The following is an 18,787-nucleotide window of genomic DNA, read 5'->3' on the forward strand; positions in this document are numbered from 1 at the left end:
ATGGTGGCCATTTTGAAGTCGGACATTTTGAATCCAACTTTTGTTTTTTCAATAGGAAGAGGGTCATGTGATGCATCAAACTTATTGGGAATTTCACAAGAAAAACAATGGTGTGCTTGGTTTTAACGTAACTTTATTCTTTCATGAGTTATTTACAAGTTTCTGACCACTTATAAAATGTGTTCAATGTGCTGCCCATTGTGTTGGATTGTCAATGCAACCCTCTTCTCCCACTCTTCACACACTGATAGGAACACCGCAGGAGAAATGCTAGCACAGGCTTCCAGTATCCGTAGTTTCAGGTGCTGCACATCTCGTATCTTCACAGCATAGACAATTGCCTTCAGATGACCCCAAAGATAAAAGTCTAAGGGGGTCAGATCAGGAGACCTTGGGGGCCATTCAACTGGCCCACGATGACCAATCCACTTTCCAGGAAACTGTTCATCTAGGAATGCTCGGACCTGACACCCATAATGTGGTGGTGCACCATCTTGCTGGAAAAACTCAGGGAACGTGCCAGCTTCAGTGCATAAAGAGGGAAACACATCATCATGTAGCAATTTCGCATATCCAGTGGCCTTGAGGTTTCCATTGATGAAGAATGGCCCCACTATCTTTGTACCCCATATACCACACCATACCATCAATTTTTTTGTTCCAACAGTCTTGGAGGGATCTATCCAATGTGGGTTAGTGTCAGACCAATAGTGGTGGTTTTGTTTGTTAACTTCACCATTCACATAAAAGTTTGCCTCATCACTGAACAAAATCTTCTGCGTAAACTGAGGGTCCTGTTCCAATTTTTGTTTTTCAGTGCGCCGATCTGGGTCATCCTCGTTGAGATGCTGCAGTAGCTGGAGTTTGTAAGGGTGCCATTTGTGAGTAGCTAATATCCGCCGAAGGGATGTTCGACTAATGCCACTCTCCAGTGACATGCGGCGAGTGCTACGCTGTGGGCTCTTGCTGAATGAAGCTAGGACAGCCACTGATGTTTCTTCATTAGAGACAGATTTCATGCGTCCACATTTTGGCAAATCCGACACTGAACCAGTTTCACGAAACTTAGCAAGCAGTTTGCTAACTGTAGCATGGGAGATGGGTGGTCTCGTAGGGTGTCTTGCATTGAAATCTACTGCAATGACCCGGTTACTGCGTTCACCAGACATCAACACAATTTCTGTCCACTCCTCACGTGTTAACCTCGGCGACATGTCAATGGCTGTAAACAAAGAGAAACTTGTAAATAACTCATAAAAGAATAAATTTATGTTAAAACCAAGCACACCATTGTTTTTCTTGTGAAATTCCCAATAAGTTTGATGTGTCACATGACCCTCTTCCTATTGAAAAAACAAAAGTTGGATTCAAAATGGCCAACTTCAAAATGGCCGCCATGGTCACCACCCATCTTGAAAAGTTTCCCCCCTCACATATACTAATGTGCCACAAACAGGAAGTTAATATCACCAACCATTCCCATTTTATTAAGGTGTATCCATATAAATGGCCCACCCTGTACTATAGGGATAGATCAGTGCTCAGGGGTGAAGTCCTCATCACAGGCGGGTTGTGACTGAACCTAAGAGAGAGTGCCTTCATGAACAGAATGCTGGTACTACAGTAAAGACTGAAACAATGCGGGGGGGGGGGGGGGGGCTGGGGGTCACTGCTTGTCTGTAATATATGTCACCGAGTCATGCTCTTTGGCTGGATGACTTACCTCCTGCTGTCTGGGGAACTATGGACCGCCTGGTTCATCACTCAGACTGGCTCTTAGGGCGGCAAGCTGATGACACTTAGGGGGGCAAGCTGATGGCACTGGGGTGGGGAAGAGCTGAAGGAACTGGGGGAACGGAGCTGATGGCATGGAGGGGTAGTTGATGGCACTGGCGGATAGTGGAGCTGATGTCACTGGGGGGAACTGATCACACGGGGGAACGAAGGGTGTTGTGAACTGATGGCAGTGGGTCTGATGAGTTTTTATAAAGGAAAACATCTATTAATTATTTTTTTCTTATTAGAGTACTTGATTAATCATAAAAATAATCGGTAGAATACTCGATTACTAAAATAATCGTTTACTGCAGCCCTAGTTTGGGGTCATTGTCCTGCTGCAGAATAACCTTTTAGGAGACCGTTTTTGCATTTTCATTTTTCTTCCCTATCTTTCTTGAGCCATAACTTTTTTATATTTCCGTTCACATGTATGAGGGCTAATTTTTTGTGGGACAAGTTGTACTTTCTAATGCCATTTATTATGGCATTCAATGTAGTGGGAAGTGGTAAAAAAAAATCGGGTGTAATTGGAAAAAAACACAATTCCTCGACCATTTTGCGGGTTATGTTCCCATGGTGTTCCGTTTACGGCAAAACTTACCCATGCCCTTCATTTTCGGGGTCAGTACGATTACAACGATATCCCATATGTATAGATTTTTTTATGTCTAAATAGTGTAAAAAAAAATATATATATATATGTTTTTTTTTACATCACCATAGTCTGACCCCATAAGTTTTTTATAGTTATATCTACTGAGCTGTGTGGGGGCTCATTTTTTGCGGAACAATCTAGTTGTTATTGATACGAATTTGGAGTGTGTGTGACTTTTTAATCATATTTTTTTACATTTTTGGGTAAGAGAAGCAATGAAAAAAGTCAAACTGGCTATTTTGACCCTTTTTTCCATCTTGCCATTCGCCATATTGAAAAAAAAAATTTATATTTTAATAGTACAGGTGTTTTGGTCACGGTGATACCCATGATGTTAATATTTTTTATTGGCGCATGGCATTGTGGTGCCAATATTCAAAAAGGGTCCAAAAACAGAGCCTGGAAACTATAGGCCGGTAAGTTTAACATCTGTTGTGGGTAAACTGTTTGAAGGTTTTCTGAGAGATGCTATCTTAGAGCATCTCAACGGAAATAAGAAAATAACGCCATATCAGCATGTCTTCGTGAGGGATCGGTCATGCCAAACTAATTTAAACAGTTTCTATGAGGAGGTAAGTTCTAGACTTGACAGCGGCGAATCAATGGATGTCGTATATCTGGACTTCTCCAAAGCATTTGACACTGTACCACATAAAAGGTTAGTATATAAAATGAGAATGCTCGGACTGGGAGAAAACATCTGTATGTGGGTAAGTAACTGGCTCAATGATAGAAAACACAGGGTGGTTATTAACGGTACACACTCAGATTGGGTCACTGTCACTAGTGGGGTACCTCAGGGGTCAGTATTGGGCCCTATTCTCTTCAATATATTTATTAATGATCTTGTAGAAGGCTTGCATAGTAAAGTATCAATTTTCACACATGACACTAAACTGTGTAAAGTAATTAACACTGAAGAGGACAGTATACTACTACAGAGGGATCTGGATAGATTGGAGGCTTGGGCAGATAAGTGGCAGATGAGGTATAACACTGACAAATGTAAAGTTATGCACATGGGAAGGAATAATGCAAGTCACCCGTACATACTAAATGATAAAACACTCGGTAACACTGACATGGAAAAGGATCTAGGAATTTTAATAAACAGCAAACTAAGCTGCAAAAACCAGTGTCAGGCAGCTGCTGCCAAGGCCAATAAGATAATGGGTTGCATCAGAAGGGGCATAGATGCCCCCGATAAGAACATAGTCCTACCACTTTACAAATCGCTAGTCAGACCACACATGGAGTACTGTGTACAGTTCTGGTCTCCTGTAAACAAGGCAGACATATCAGAGCTGGAGGGGGTCCAGAGGAGGGCAACAAAAGTAATAACTGGAATGTGGCAACTACAGTACCCTGAAAGATTATCAAAATTAGGGTTATTCACTTTAGAAAAAAGACGCCTGAGGGCAGATCTAATTAATATGTATAAATATATCAGGGGTCAGTACAGAGATCTATCCCATCATCTATTTATCCCCAGGACTGTGGCGAGGGGACATCCTCTGCGTATTAAAGGATTCTTTACGGTACGAGCAGTGAGACTATGGAACTCTCTGCTTGAGGAGGTGGTGATGGTGAGTTCACTAAAGGAATTCAAGAGGGGCCTGGATGTATTTCTGGAGCGTAATAATATTACAGGCTATAGCTACTAGAGAGGGGTCGTTGATCCAGGGAGTTATCTGATTGCCTGATTGGAGTCGGGAAGGAATTTTTTATTCCCCTAAAGTGGGGAAAATTGGCTTCTACCTCACAGGTTTTTTTTTTGCCTTCCTCTGGGTCAACTTGTAGGATAACAGGCCGAACTGGATGGACAAATGTCTTTTTTCGGCCTTATGTACTATGTTACTATGTAAAGGAGGATGATTTAAACTTTAATATTTTTTTAAAAAAATTATATTTTAAATTTCTTTTTACTTTTTTGTTATGATTTTGAAGCTCGTATTTGAGCGTATAAAATCCAATTTTTATTTTTTTATTCTGGACAATCGTGGATTCTTTAAATCCAGTTATTGCTCAGGATTGCTCACTTCTTATGTTGGCCTGCCACCTGGTGGCCAAAATCATAATTGCAGCTTTAATACCCTGAGCCACTTCAGCGAGGCTGAGCGTATTCAAATCAATTACCGGCATCCTCACTGGCCGCAGAGGACGCTGGTAAGAAGCCACTTCCGGGTTTTTCACCCTTTAGATGCCGTGTTCTCACTTGACCACAACATTTAAAGGCTTTAATTAGCGCGATCAGCATTATTGCTAGCCGTGGTAACAAACCGCGGGTCTCTGCTGTTTGAAACGGCGGAGACGCACCGGCCAAGACGCCCGCTGCATGTGCGAGCGGGCACCATGTTTGCCTATTGCACCAGCGAAAGGGTTAATTTAAACAATACTTCTATTTTTGAAAGCATTCTTACTTTGCAGCATTTTTCTATCTCATATTTCTGTTTCAGGACAAGTGCTGTTTTCACATCAGTAAAGGTCAATACTTCTCTGTAATGTCCTCCATGATTTTGGAGATGCTTCTGAATGAGTGTGAGAAAGGAAGCAGATTCTCATCTCCTTTCTCTGAGTAGTGGATGGGAGCTAGTCTCCACCTACCAGCTCTGGGGGAACTGCAACCTAATTATCTAGTGTACAGAGAAGAAAACTGCCATACATGATATAATGGACAAAAATAATGTTACTCCTCATGTACACACATTGTACTATTAATGAATGCAAAGTATGTTGAAAGGTTAGGTATGCTTTAAAGGGGTTGTCCAAAGGTTGTGTCTGGTATTCCATTTTACCCCCATTTAAGTGTATGGGGCTGGACTGCAATACCACATACAAACTATGAGAGGTATGGTGATATTTTTGGAAAAAAACAGCCATTATTTTCTAATCCTGGTCAACTCCAGGAATAATCAGTTTTTTATTGAATGCCCACAGCCTGCCTCCGTAAACAGAAAATTCATACTTAACTGCTCCCCACCACTCTGGTCCTCCATGCTGACTGTATCCATTTTCCAGTCCCCGCAATGGTTACATCCAGTGTGGCATCGGCACGGTCACATGCTTTGCTGCAGCGGAGTATGTGACCGTGCATCGCTGGATGTAACCAATGTGGGGACCGGATCAGGGACACTGGGTCTTGACATAAAAGTGCTTTCCCCACAGCCCTATAAAAAGGCTCTCAGAGGCTATTTTTGAATGGGGAACCCCTTGGTGAGAGATTGTTGCTTGCTAGACTTTTCTCTACAAAGGATTTGAAGACATTTTGCCCTGTAGGCAGACTTTAAGAGAGGGCTCATCTTTGTAGTCATGTAGTACAGTTCATCTACAATTTACACAAGCTACTCGAATGAATTGTAGTAAATCTAGTGGGCTGAGGTAGACTCCACCTCCACCTCTTTATGAAACTTTAAAAAAAAAAAATGTTGAGAAGCTCAAAATGTAATGTGACTTTTTTACGTTACTATTATGGTGTAAAATTATTGATGTCATTTAAACCTCTTGGTAGAATCAATGTTGGAATTGTTTTTTTTATACATCAACTAGCAGAAGGACCCGGCTTCGCACTGGTATATTTCATCTAATTCTTTTATTGTTTGTGTGTCGTTAAAAGATAGACAGTATCCCCCATAACAGTGAACTCCACAGTCCCCCACCCCTTAACACTGCCCCCCCCCCATTTAAAATGGGACCTCCACATCAGCCCATCCCCTTAACTTTGACCTTCACAGCAGCCCGCCCTTTTAACAGTGAGTTTCACAGCACCCCACTCCCTTGACAGTGACCTCCTCAGGGGCCCGCCCCCTTAAGTGTCCTCCACAGTACCCCGCTGCCTTAACAGTGACCCCACAGCAGTTGCCCCTTTAATATTGGCCCCTGCCCCCTTAACAGTGACATCCAGTGTCCACCCCTTTAACAGTGACCTCCACAGTGCCTGCCCCTTTAACATTGACCTTCACAGTGACCTGCCTCTTTTTTCTCCACAATTTTTTTTTATGATAGGCTATGATGTCGCACTGCGACATGATAGTTGCAAAAAATCCATCCAAGATGGATTTTTCTGCGACTGTCATGTCGCAGTGCAACACCATAGACCAGGCATGGCCAACCTGTGGCTCTCCAGCTGTTGTAAAACTACAATTCCCACCATGCCCTGCTGTAGGCTGATAGCTGTTGGCAGTCTGGGCATGCTGGGAGTTGTAGTTTTGCAACATCTGGAGAGCCTCAGGTTGGCCATCCCTACCATAGACTATCATTATAAAAAAAATGTTGCACGACACATGTAGCAGTGTAGTTGTGCTCTATGTGTCGCACGACACATGTCATTGTGTAGCCCTAGCCTAAAGCTGACCTACAGCAGTGAAGAAAAATGGCTGGGATGTTATGGAAACCTGGAGTAAAACTGTGTGTATGTGGAGACTAAGGGCCTGCGAGCTTCTATTGGCGGATGAGGGACATGTGACCATGTGTATGGCAAGTTGGGATATGAAGAGAAAGGCTTGTATTGGCTAATGCAGGTCATTTTTTTGGGAATATCTCACGAACGGTACGTCCTAGAGAGCTGTAACCCCCACAAGATTTCTTTACAGGTAGCAAGGCATGTGTATACCAAATTCAGTTGAAATCGATGGTTGCGTTTTTGAGTGATCGCAGAACATACACACATGTATACGTTCTTCTTTATACAGTGGGGGCAAAAAAGTATTTAGTCAGCCACCAATTGTGCAAGTTCTCCCACTTAAAAAGATAAGAGGCCTGTAATTTTAATCATAGGTACACCTCAACTATGAGAGACATGAGAAAAAAAAATCCAGAAAATCACATTGTCTGATTTTTAAAGAATTTATTTGCAAATTATGGTGGAAAATAAGTATTCGGTCAATAACAAAAGTTCATCTCAATACTTTGTTAGTTATATACCCTTTGTTGGCAATGACAGAGGTCAAACGTTTTTTGTAAGTCTTCAAAAGGTTTTCACACATTGTTGCTGGTATTTTTGCCTATTCCTCCATGCAGATCTCCTCTAGAGCAGTGATGTTTTGGGGCTGTCGCTGGGCAACACAGACTTTCAACTCCCTCCAAAGGTTTTCTATGGGGTTGTGATCTGGAGACTGGCTAGGCCACTTCCAGGATCTAGAAATGCTTCTTACGAAGCCACTCCTTCATTGCCCGGGCGGTGTGTTTGGTATCATTGTCATACTGAAAGACCCAGCCACGTTTCATCTTCAGTGTCCTTGCTGATGGAAGGAGGTTTTCACTCAAAATCTCACGATACATGGCCCCATCCATTCTTTCCTTAGGCCGAATGCACATGGCTGTGAGCGGTCCGTGGTATCCCGGCCTGGCATCCTGCTGAAAGCAGAAGCGCACGGTGTCATTGGTTGCTATGACGCCGTGCGCTTCATGCCGCCGCTGCACTACAGTAATACACTCGTATTGTGTATTACTGTAGGGCAGCGGCGGCACGAAGCGCACGGCGTCATAGCAACCAATGACGCCGTGCGCTCCTGCACTCAGCAGGAATCCAGGCTGGGATACCATGGACCTCTCACGGCCATGTGCATTCGGCCTTACACGGATCATTTGTCCTGGTTCCTTTGCAGAAAAACTGCCCCAAAGCATGTTTCCACCCCCATGCTTCACAGTAGGTATGGTGTTCTTTGGATGCGACTCAGCATTCTTTCTCCTCCAAACACGACGATTTTAGTTTTTACCAAAAAGTTCTACTTAGGTTTCATCTGACCATATGACATTCTCCCAATCCTCTTTTGGATCATCCAAATGCACTCTAGCAAACTTCAGTCGGGCCCGGACATGTACTGGCTTAAGCAGGGGGGGCACTGCAGGATTTAAGTCCCTGGCGGCGTAGTGTGTTACTGATGGTAGCCTTTGTTACTTTGGTCCGAGCTCTCTGCAGGTCATTCACTAGGTCCCCCCGTGTGGTTCTGGGATTTTTGCTCACCGTTCTTGTGATCATTTTGACTCCACGGGCTGAGATCTTGCGTGGAGCCCCAGATCGAGGGAGATTATCAGTGGTCTTCCATTTTCTAATAATTTCTCCCACAGTTGATTTCTTCACACCAAGCTGCTTGCCTATTGCAGATTCAGCCTTCGCAGCCTGGTGCAGGTCTACAATTTTGTTTCTGGTGTCCTTCGACAGCTCTTTGGTCTTGGCCATATTGGAGTTTGGAGTGTGACTGTTTGAGGTTGTGGACAGGTGTCTTTTATACTGATAAGTTCAACCAGGTGCCATTAATACAGATAATGAGTGGAGAACAGAGGAGCCTCTTAAATAAGAAGTTACAGGTCTGTGAGAGCCAGAAATCTTGCTTGTTTGTAGGAGACCAAATACTTATTTTATCGAGGAATTTACCAATTAATTCATTAGAAATCCTACAATGTGATTTCCTGTATTCTCTCCCCCCCCCCCCCCCCCCATTCTGTCTCTCATAGTTAGTGTACCTATGATGAAAATTACAGGTCTCTCTCATCTTTTTAAGTGTGAGAACGTGCACAATTGGTGGCTGACTAAATACTTTTTTGCCCCCACTGTATATATAGATTGTGTACCCCCAAAATGTTGTTTAAAGGGAATCAGTCACCAGCGACCTCCCTATAAAACTGTTTGCATAGACAAACAGCTGTGGTTCACCTGCTGTATTTCTTTTGTTGATCTGAGGCCTTGTTCCAGAAGTATGACACTTAATATGCAAATTAGGCCTTTGGTGCAATGGGTGTGTCATCATTGCTCTTGCTGCACCCAAGCTCTGGTCCGCTCTGTGGGCCAGAACTGATCCGATTATGATGTTATATTGCTTGTGGATATATCTATATCCCATTTCCTGTATATTACACTGCTTGGGAAAAAAACGCTCCATGTGGGAGTTGAAACGTCACTATGGATACTGGTGAATAAACGCACTATTTTTCTTCTCCATGCTGCAACTTCTGTGGTCCATTCTCCTACATTCATGACCATGGGCCAAGGCCTGGATCACGTTGGGTGCACCTTTACTTATTTATTGCCTCCATGTGCTTCTTTCTCTCTAATTATATAAATGTTATCTATATCATGTGAATGGAAGATTCCTTAGGTTTGCTGTCTGGTGCCAGGAGGGTCATCACAGCTTAAGTGCCATTGTAGAGGATTCATAAAGAAAGAAAATCACTGGGAAGTATAATCCATTATTTATTTATTTATATATATATATATATATATATTTTGTTGTGCCTTTTCATAGGTAAATGCATTGATATCCAATTCATTATTGTCAAAATGGATGTTCATTGCCTTTAAGAGCCATGCTCGACTATAGTTGCAATTTGTATGTCTTGAGTAGGCCAAATGAAGGTCACACAAAAGGTTTATACTCTTCAGTGTTATCCTTCCCATGAATGTACCAGTCTGAAAAGATGCCTCCTTGTTTACTTACTTAAATTTATGACGGGCGATAAAGATAAGCTCTGTGCAGCTGGTGATAATTACCTATACAATTAGGCATTTATTAATGAAGCAAAATATATAATATGTATGTATTCATTTAATGAGCCTTAGTTAGTCCTTAGCATAAGACAATCAGTAGGATATATATATATATTTATATTATATTGTTATATGTTACGAAGACAACATGTATCCAGTATATTGTATATATTTCTCATTAGAAGAGTGTCTGTGAAGATGTGTGTTTTGTAACAATTAATCACATCTTTGGTATGACAGAGGAGGTACTGATATCTCTGTGAAAACACGGCTATTTACGAGCCATAAATTAGCAATGTGAGAAACGTTTAAAGAGACGCCTAGAGGTCTGTCTCTAATTGCTACAAGTGTCAGAATTAATCCCTATAGCTTTGAATTAAAGCTTCTAAGGTCAAAATGTATATTCAGACTTAAATAAGTTAACCCTTTATACTATGATGCAGATAGCTTATACAGCAGTGCCACCTATGTATCAGTAGGTGACATTACAACAGTAGCAAAAATGCATTCTGGGTAAGGTTATGATGTCACATCTTTTATCAATGGTCACGCCCATTCGACAATGATTGGAAAGATCCAAACTAGGAAGGTGTGTCTAACTGATAAGTTTGTGATCATAAGCCATACACAGTAAGGGAAAAGGAAGAAAGAAAGGAGAGAGAAAAAAAGGAAGAGAGAGAAGTGGAGCTCTCTAGAGGGGTCTATCAAAATGAAAGCCATAATGAGATGCGCTATGATGGACCACCCAGCTTTCCTAGGAGCAGAAGTGAGATTCCTACTAGGACTTGGTAAGAGACACAGAAAATGATATTTCATTTTATTAAGACTAATTTGATAGTGTGGGTGAAATTATACCATCTAGATTGGCGAATAAATAAATAATTAAATGAATTGATCATCTCCATATTGAGATGTAGTCTTAGGATATTGTGAGGCTTCATTCTACCTGCAGAAGAATCTAGACTCATAATCTAGCAAAGCATTAAATAATTGCATATATATATATATATATATATATATATTGATAGAACATTCTTCGCCAAGCTAAGTGATGGATTCCCACCGGAAGGACTTATTTCAAATCCTTCCCATTTAAGATCTGGTCTAGCAAAATCCTAGATCCCTGTTATTTGTCTTAATAGTCTTACCAAAGTTATATATGTGAAAATAGTCCAGGATGAGGCGGAAGGATACAGTTATCTCTTCTAAGTTATATCCTTGGGTGGATTTGCCCATGCCTGAAGCCATGTGATGTGTAGTTGGTTAGAGGAGGGCAGAATGTATTTAGCATTCTAAAATGATGTCTAGGATTAGACATGCCCATCTTGATATCATTCATGAGGTTTTCTCTGAACAGAAGTAATGTATATAACTTATGTTCATATTTTGATATCCTAGCCCAATAATATCTTGGTTATAATGTGACAAGTTATTTCCACTCACATGTATTGTTAAGCTTGTAATGCTTTATATTAACGCTACACTGCGTGCAGAATTATTAGGCAAATGAGTATTTTGACCACATCATCCTCTTTATGCATGTTGTCTTACTCCAAGCTGTATAGGCTCGAAAGCCTACTACCAATTAAGCATATTAGGTGATGTGCATCTCTGTAATGAGAAGGGGTGTGGTCTAATGACATCAACACCCTATATCAGGTGTGCATAACTATTAGGCAACTTCCTTTCCTTTGGCAAAATGGGTCAAAAGAAGGACTTGACAGGCTCAGAAAAGTCAAAAATAGTGAGATATCTTGCAGAGGGATGCAGCACTCTTAAAATTGCAAAGCTTCTGAAGCGTGATCATCGAACAATCAAGCGTTTCATTCAAAATAGTCAACAGGGTCGCAAGAAGCGTGTGGAAAAACCAAGGCGCAAAATAACTGCCCATGAACTGAGAAAAGTCAAGCGTGCAGCTGCCAAGATGCCACTTGCCACCAGTTTGGCCATATTTCAGAGCTGCAACATCACTGGAGTGCCCAAAAGCACAAGGTGTGCAATACTCAGAGACATGGCCAAGGTAAGAAAGGCTGAAAGACGACCACCACTGAACAAGACACACAAGCTGAAATGTCAAGACTAATTTTTCTAAGGTTTTATGGACTGATGAAATGAGAGTGAGTCTTGATGGGCCAGTGGCTGGATTGGTAAAGGGCAGAGAGCTCCAGTCCGACTCAGACGCCAGCAAGGTGGAGGTGGAGTACTGGTTTGGGCTGGTATCATCAAAGATGAGCTTGTGGGGCCTTTTCGGGTTGAGGATGGAGTCAAGCTCAACTCCCAGTCCTACTGCCAGTTTCTGGAAGACACCTTCTTCAAGCAGTGGTACAGGAAGAAGTCTGCATCCTTCAAGAAAAACATGATTTTCATGCAGGACAATGCTCCATCACACGCGTCCAAGTACTCCACAACGTGGCTGGCAAGAAAGGGTATAAAAGAAGAAAATCTAATGACATGGCCTCCTTGTTCACCTGATCTGAACCCCATTGAGAACCTGTGGTCCATCATCAAATGTGAGATTTACAAGGAGGGAAAACAGTACACCTCTCTGAACAGTGTCTGGGAGGATGTGGTTGCTGCTGCATGCAATGTTGATGGTGAACAGATCAAAACACTGACAGAATCCATGGGTGGCAGGCTTTTGAGTGTCCTTGCAAAGAAAGGTGGCTATATTGGTCACTGATTTGTTTTTGTTTTGTTTTTGAATGTCAGAAATGTATATTTGTGAATGTTGAGATGTTATATTGGTTTCACTGGTAAAAATAAATAATTGAAATGGGTATATATTTTTTTTTTGTTAAGTTGCCTAATAATCATGCACAGTAATAGTCACCTGCACACACAGATATCCCCCTAAAATAGCTAAAACTAAAAACAAACTAAAAACTACTTCCAAAAATATTCAGCTTTGATATTAATGAGTTTTTTGGGTTCATTGAGAACATGGTTGTTGTTCAATAATAAAATTAATCCTCAAAAATACAACTTGCCTAATAATTCTGCGCTCCCTGTATATATATATTCATTTGCATGTATCATTGTGTTTATTTACTTATATATGTTTATAATCTTGTAACCAATAAATCTGCATATTTTTATAATATCTGTGTATTATTGTATAATGCAGAACTACATTTTATCATTAACATCATCTCACGTCAAAAAGAACTTATTTATCTGAGGAAATAGTCGGACTCAGATGTGAATTGTATCAATTAGGTTGTCTACAATTCACCAGGTCATGATTTTAAGAATTTATGACAATTTTTATAAATTTTATTTTTTTATGATTAATTATTTTTATGACCATAATTAATAATTCTTAATTGAATTATTACCCACCGACAATATATATATATATATATATATATATTTTATTTTTTTTATTCACTATTTATTTTACCATTGTACAATATATGTAAAAAGACAGCAAAATAGGTTGTAGCGGGAAAAAACAAGAAGTGACCAGACCCATTATCTTTCCAAGATTTATTTAAGCCTTTAATACAAAAGCACCACAAAACGTTAGACATGGCATTATATTTACATAGCAGGCTTAATTTGCACAGCATACAATCATTTAAAAAAAAAAAGGTTTGTAGTAAAAAAAAACAAAAAACCTAATGAACAAAGTTATGAATTTCAAGTCCACATTCTTAAGAATTTTCACTGCTATATAAAAAATATCAACATTTTCTTAGTTGTCTGCACAAATACAACATGGAATTATACAGAACAGGTATTAGGAGTTCTACAGCATACAGTCTCTCTACAGCATACAGTCTAAACAAAAAAAACAAACACAAAACATAACAGACAAACTAATGGATCCATACAGGAGTGAAGGTTTAAAGAGTTGTATGTTCTCCTAAATATGCAAGTATATTGGTATTAAGATGTAAGATTGTGTATGTATGTGGATAACCATTTCTTGTACTGATGAACACTGACATCCTTTTGGGCAGCAGAGAATACAGCAGTTTTATTTTAGCGAGCAGTGGTATTCCCATCTTAAACACTTACGGCATAACCACACTTTATAAATCACAAATATCTGAAAAGTGTGACCCACATCTCCAAAATTGGGTCCCCTAATTGCATTACGGCAGAGAATTGAGTGGTGCCAGGGCTCCATTTACTTCCATGAGAGTTATGGAAGTAGCCAGGGTAATACTCTCATAGAAGTGAAGGGCACATGGCATGCGTGGCCCCACCTCTCCATTTTCGTCCTTGATGCAATGGTGGCTGAGGCCTCCATTCTGGAGATAGATGCTGGTCCCACTTATCAGACATTTCTGGTCAGGATTTTTTCTGTATAAAGGAGGTCTACATACATATATTGGGGAAGCATACGTTTTGGCAAAACTTTTACTCCCCTTCCAATGTTGCACATCTAATCTTTCATGAGAAAATATGGTAAACCATGATCAATATGTATGCCGATCAGTAGAATGCTACTGTAAATCTCTTTGGAAAGAAAGTTAAAGGGTTTCTGTCACTCCAATTTTGCCTATTAAACAGGCTTATATTATAGATGTGAAAATGTCACCTGAATTTAACTCTGCATTTCTTTTATTTAAGTATGCCCCCGTTTTCGTGTAATTTTAACTTTTATTATGTGCAAATGAGCCTCTAAGAGCAGGGGGGGGGCATTGCACATGCTCCTAGAGGCTCCATTCGCCCACCTCATTTCCACGCCCTTCTATCTTGATTTACAGGGCCAGGCCAGCGTTGGTTCTCCTGCTTGCTCCGTCTGCCGTGTAAATCTTGCGCCTGCGCCGTCCTGTTCAGTATTCGGCGCAATGAGAAAGCCGGCAGCCGGCGCGAGATTTACACGGCAGACAGGGCCAGCAGGAGAACCAACGCTGGCCTGGCCTTGTCAATCAAGACAGAAGGGCCCCCTGCTCCTAGAGGCTCATTTGTATATAATAAAAGTTAAAATTACACGAAACCGGGAGCATACTTAAATAAAAGAAATGCAGAGTTAAATTCAGGTGACATTTTCACATCTATAATGTAAGCCTGTTTAATAGCAAAAATTGGGGTTACAGAAACCCTTTAACTAAGAATTTCCAACAGCTTTGGATGCAAATGGAAAAGAAAACGGAATGCAAGTAGAAATATGAGCAGTTTACAAAATGTTACCATCATGTTTTGGTATGAGCATCCTTGTGTTTTTTAGGGTGGTATCCAGTACCTTCATATAGCCCTCTATACAAAACTTTGGAACACTGGAAAACTGCCTTGATTCTCTTGATTTGTTGGAAACTAGCATTAGCCAAACATTTATTTACTATAGAGGATATATGTACCAGTAGCATTTAATGCGTCCAACAGGTATTAATCATAATTTAACGGATGTCTTATGGCAGCAACAATGGCGACATCAACTAAACTGCATGACATGGAATACAATAAAGTGTAATGTACTGCACCTAAATACTGTGCAAGCAAAGAGTTCCGGAAAGGCAGATTAACTGTAGAATCTATTAGAATGGTTGAAACACCGTTTTAGATTAAAAAAAAAAAAATCCCAAATAAAAGTGAACAAGGTATTTTATTGAAAATACCAAAATACTGTAGATACGAAATGATTTAAAACACTGAGCAGTCTAAAATAGTCAGTTGCAAAACGGTCACAAAAGTTCTCCCAAAGAGGCGGATCTTCTTTCTCCACTAGTTGTCAGAGGCAGAGTCATCGCTGGAAAAGAAATAAAAATGAAAACAAATTCATAGTCTTAATACTACAAAACATCAAAATTAAGAAAATGATGAATGCCGTTCCATTCATTTTTATGGGAATTCCGGAGAAAGCCAAGCACTGTACTTGGCTATCTTGAAACTTCCATAGAACTGAATGGATCGGCCACACGCATGCCCAGCCAAACGCTCTATTCATTCAGGGGGAGCCTTCCATTTTTTTTTTTTTAAAAGGGAACCCGTCACCTCCCAAAACTATCCCAAGCCGCCAGCAGTACCTGCGTGTAGACAGCAGCGTGTTTCTGATGATGCCTTTCTACCTAAAGGCTGATGCAGCAAAAGTACTGAAAACGTTGTTTTATTCCCTGCTCGGCGCGCTTCTCCACACATGCTTGAAGACAATGAGGCAGCGGCCTCGTTGCTTCAAGTCATGGTAACCACGCCCATTCCCTGCGATTTTCAGTACTTTTGCTGCATCTGCCTTCAGGAAGAAAGGCATCATCAGAAACGCTCTGGCAACACGCAGGTACTGCTGGCGGCTTGGGATGGTTTTGGGAGGTGTTGGGTTCCCTTTAAGTACAGGTAATGGATGACTGACAAAAGTATTACATTTGTATCCATCTAATGGATTTTTCCTGTTTCTGTGATGGAACTAAATAATGATAGAATTCAATGCAGTGAACAATGTGAACAAGCCCTAACAAAAAAAAAAAAAAAAAAATGTAATTTAAAACTGACTGCTGTGTGGGCTTATTTTTTGCAGGTTGAACTAAGTTTTTTGTAATACTATTTTGGGTATATATATATATATATATATATATATATATATATATATACATACATACATATATATACACACACACACATACATACAGTACAGACCAAAAGTTTGGACACACCTCATTCAAAGAGTTTTCTTTATTTTCATGACTATGAAAAAAAAATAATTGTGGATTCACACTGAAGGCATCAAAACTATGAATTACCACATGTGGAATTATATACATAACAAACAAGTGTGAAACAACTGAAAATATGTCATATTCTAGGTTCTTCAAAGTAGCCACCTTTTGCTTTGATTACTGCTTTGCACACTCTTGGCATTCTCTTGATGAGCTTCAAGAGGTAGTCCCCTGAAATGGTTTTCACTTCACAGGTGTGCCCTGTCAGGTTTAAGAAGTGGGATTTCTTGCCTTATAAATGGGGTTGGGACCATCAGTTGCGTTGAGGAGAAGTCAGGTGGATACACAGCTGATAGTCCTACTGAATAGACTGTTAGAATTTGTATTATGGCAAGAAAAAAGCAGCTAAGTAAAGAAAAACGAGTGGCCATCATTACTTTAAGAAATGAAGGTCAGTCAGTCAGCCGAAAAATTGGGAAAACTTTGAAAGTAAGGGCTATTTGACCATGAAGGAGAGTGATGGGGTGCTGCGCCAGATGACCTGGCCTCCACAGTCACCGGACCTGAACCCAATCGAGATGGTTTGGGGTGAGCTGGACCACAGAGTCAAGGCCAAAGGGCCAACAAGTGCTAAGCATCTCTGGGAACTCCTTCAAGACTGTTGGAAGACCATTTCAGGGGGACTACCTCTTGAAGCTCATCAAGAGAATTCCAAGAGTGTGCAAAGCAGTAATCAAAGCAAAAGGTGGCTACTTTGAAGAACCTAGAATATGACATATTTTCAGTTGTTTCACACTTGTTTGTTATGTATATAATTCCACATGTGTTAATTCATAGTTTTGATGCCTTCATAGTCATGAAAATAAAGAAAACTCTTTGAATGAGAAGGTGTGTCCAAACTTTTGGTCTGTACTGTAATATAAATATAAATATATATATATATTTATATCACAGAAATATTAAAAAAACGAGATTTTTGTATAACTTACCAGTAAAATCTCTTTCTCGCTCTTTCCTTGGGGGACACAGAAGACCTTGGTATAGCTCATCTCCATAGGAGGCGTGACACTAAGTGAAGACTGTTAAGCCCCTCCTCCACAGCTATACCCTCAGCCTGGAGAGAGAGGCTGCCAGTTGCGTGTCCAAGTAGTGAGAAAAGGCAAAGTCCAACAAGGAACCAACAAGCCAACTACCCAACGTGTAACAAAAAACTCGGAAACCGTGTAGAGAAAAAACAATGAATGGGTGGGTGCTGTGTCCCCCCAAGGAAAGAGCGAGAAAGAGATTTTACTGGTAAGTTATACAAAAATCTCGTTTTCTCGCCCAGTTTCCTTGGTGAAGCACCCGAAAGGCATCAATGAACCGCCGCCTGCAGACCCAGGCGGGCCAAGGCAGCATCTGCCAAAGGCAGAGTATGCACCCTGTAGAACTCGGTAAGGCGTGCAAGGAAGACCTGTGGCCGCCTTGCCCAAATGCATGGCCGAAGCCCAATGCCTCCGGCCCAGGAGGCACCGACCGCTCTGGTGAAATGAACGGTGACAGCAAAGACAGAATCCTGCCCCTGGTGCGGTAACCTCAGCAATAGCCAATCTGATAAAGCGGAGGAAAACCACCCTGGAGTCCGTCAACCCTAAGCGCTGACCTCCAGGAAACCCAAGAGACCGAACGTCGACAAGAGTCGGAGATCTCCAAGTAAAAACGGCAAGGCCCAAAGAACGTCCAAATCGGTGAAGTGTTGAAGCGAAAGGCAAACACCACCTTCAGAAGGAAGGAAGGAAGAAACGTAATGTAGAACAGCCCTGTCCTGGGAAAAGACAGAAGGCTCGGAACAACAAAGGGTCCATTCAGGCACCCGTCAGAGACACGACTGATACGGAAACACAACCGTACAGGACAGATGGGGTAGAGAGAACTTCTGTAACGACTCCAAGGACAAGATTGGAGCGCCGAGAGCTCAATATGTAGTTCCCAGGGCGGTACCGAAGGACAGTACAGAGGAACCAAAGAGCCACTTCGAGTAAGAAGGTCTTGACAGGCCCAGAGGGCCGGGGAATGCTGGAAGAGGAAGAACAGCGCCGACACTTGACACCTCAAGTAAAGGAATCCCAGTCCCAGGTCCAGGCCGGACTTGAAAAAAGACAGAACCATGGGGAGAGAAAAAGTCAGAGTGGGGAATGCACAGCTTCCCACAGAACCCCAGACAAAAAAACCATAAGTCTTACGACAGATCCTGGACGAAACACAGCCAGGAGCGGACAGTAGCGAACCCGC

General features: G+C 41.2%; 1 protein-coding gene across 2 annotated transcripts in view; it reads right to left on the bottom strand.

Annotated features, from left to right (window-relative positions):
• Positions 1–14,836: 14,836 nt before the first annotated feature.
• The window catches only part of PSIP1 (PC4 and SFRS1 interacting protein 1), a 125,416-nt gene continuing 121,465 nt past the window's right edge, over positions 14,837–18,787 (bottom strand). For both annotated transcript variants that reach the window (XM_040417172.1, XM_040417171.1), the window contains exon 18: positions 14,837–15,615. In XM_040417172.1, coding sequence (XP_040273106.1) covers positions 15,591–15,615 — 25 coding nt within the window. In that variant the 3' untranslated portion in view covers positions 14,837–15,590. The remainder of the gene's footprint in view (positions 15,616–18,787) is intronic.

The sequence above is a fragment of the Bufo bufo genome, chromosome 2 (genome assembly GCF_905171765.1).
Source record: "Bufo bufo chromosome 2, aBufBuf1.1, whole genome shotgun sequence".
Taxonomy (NCBI): domain Eukaryota; kingdom Metazoa; phylum Chordata; class Amphibia; order Anura; family Bufonidae; genus Bufo; species Bufo bufo.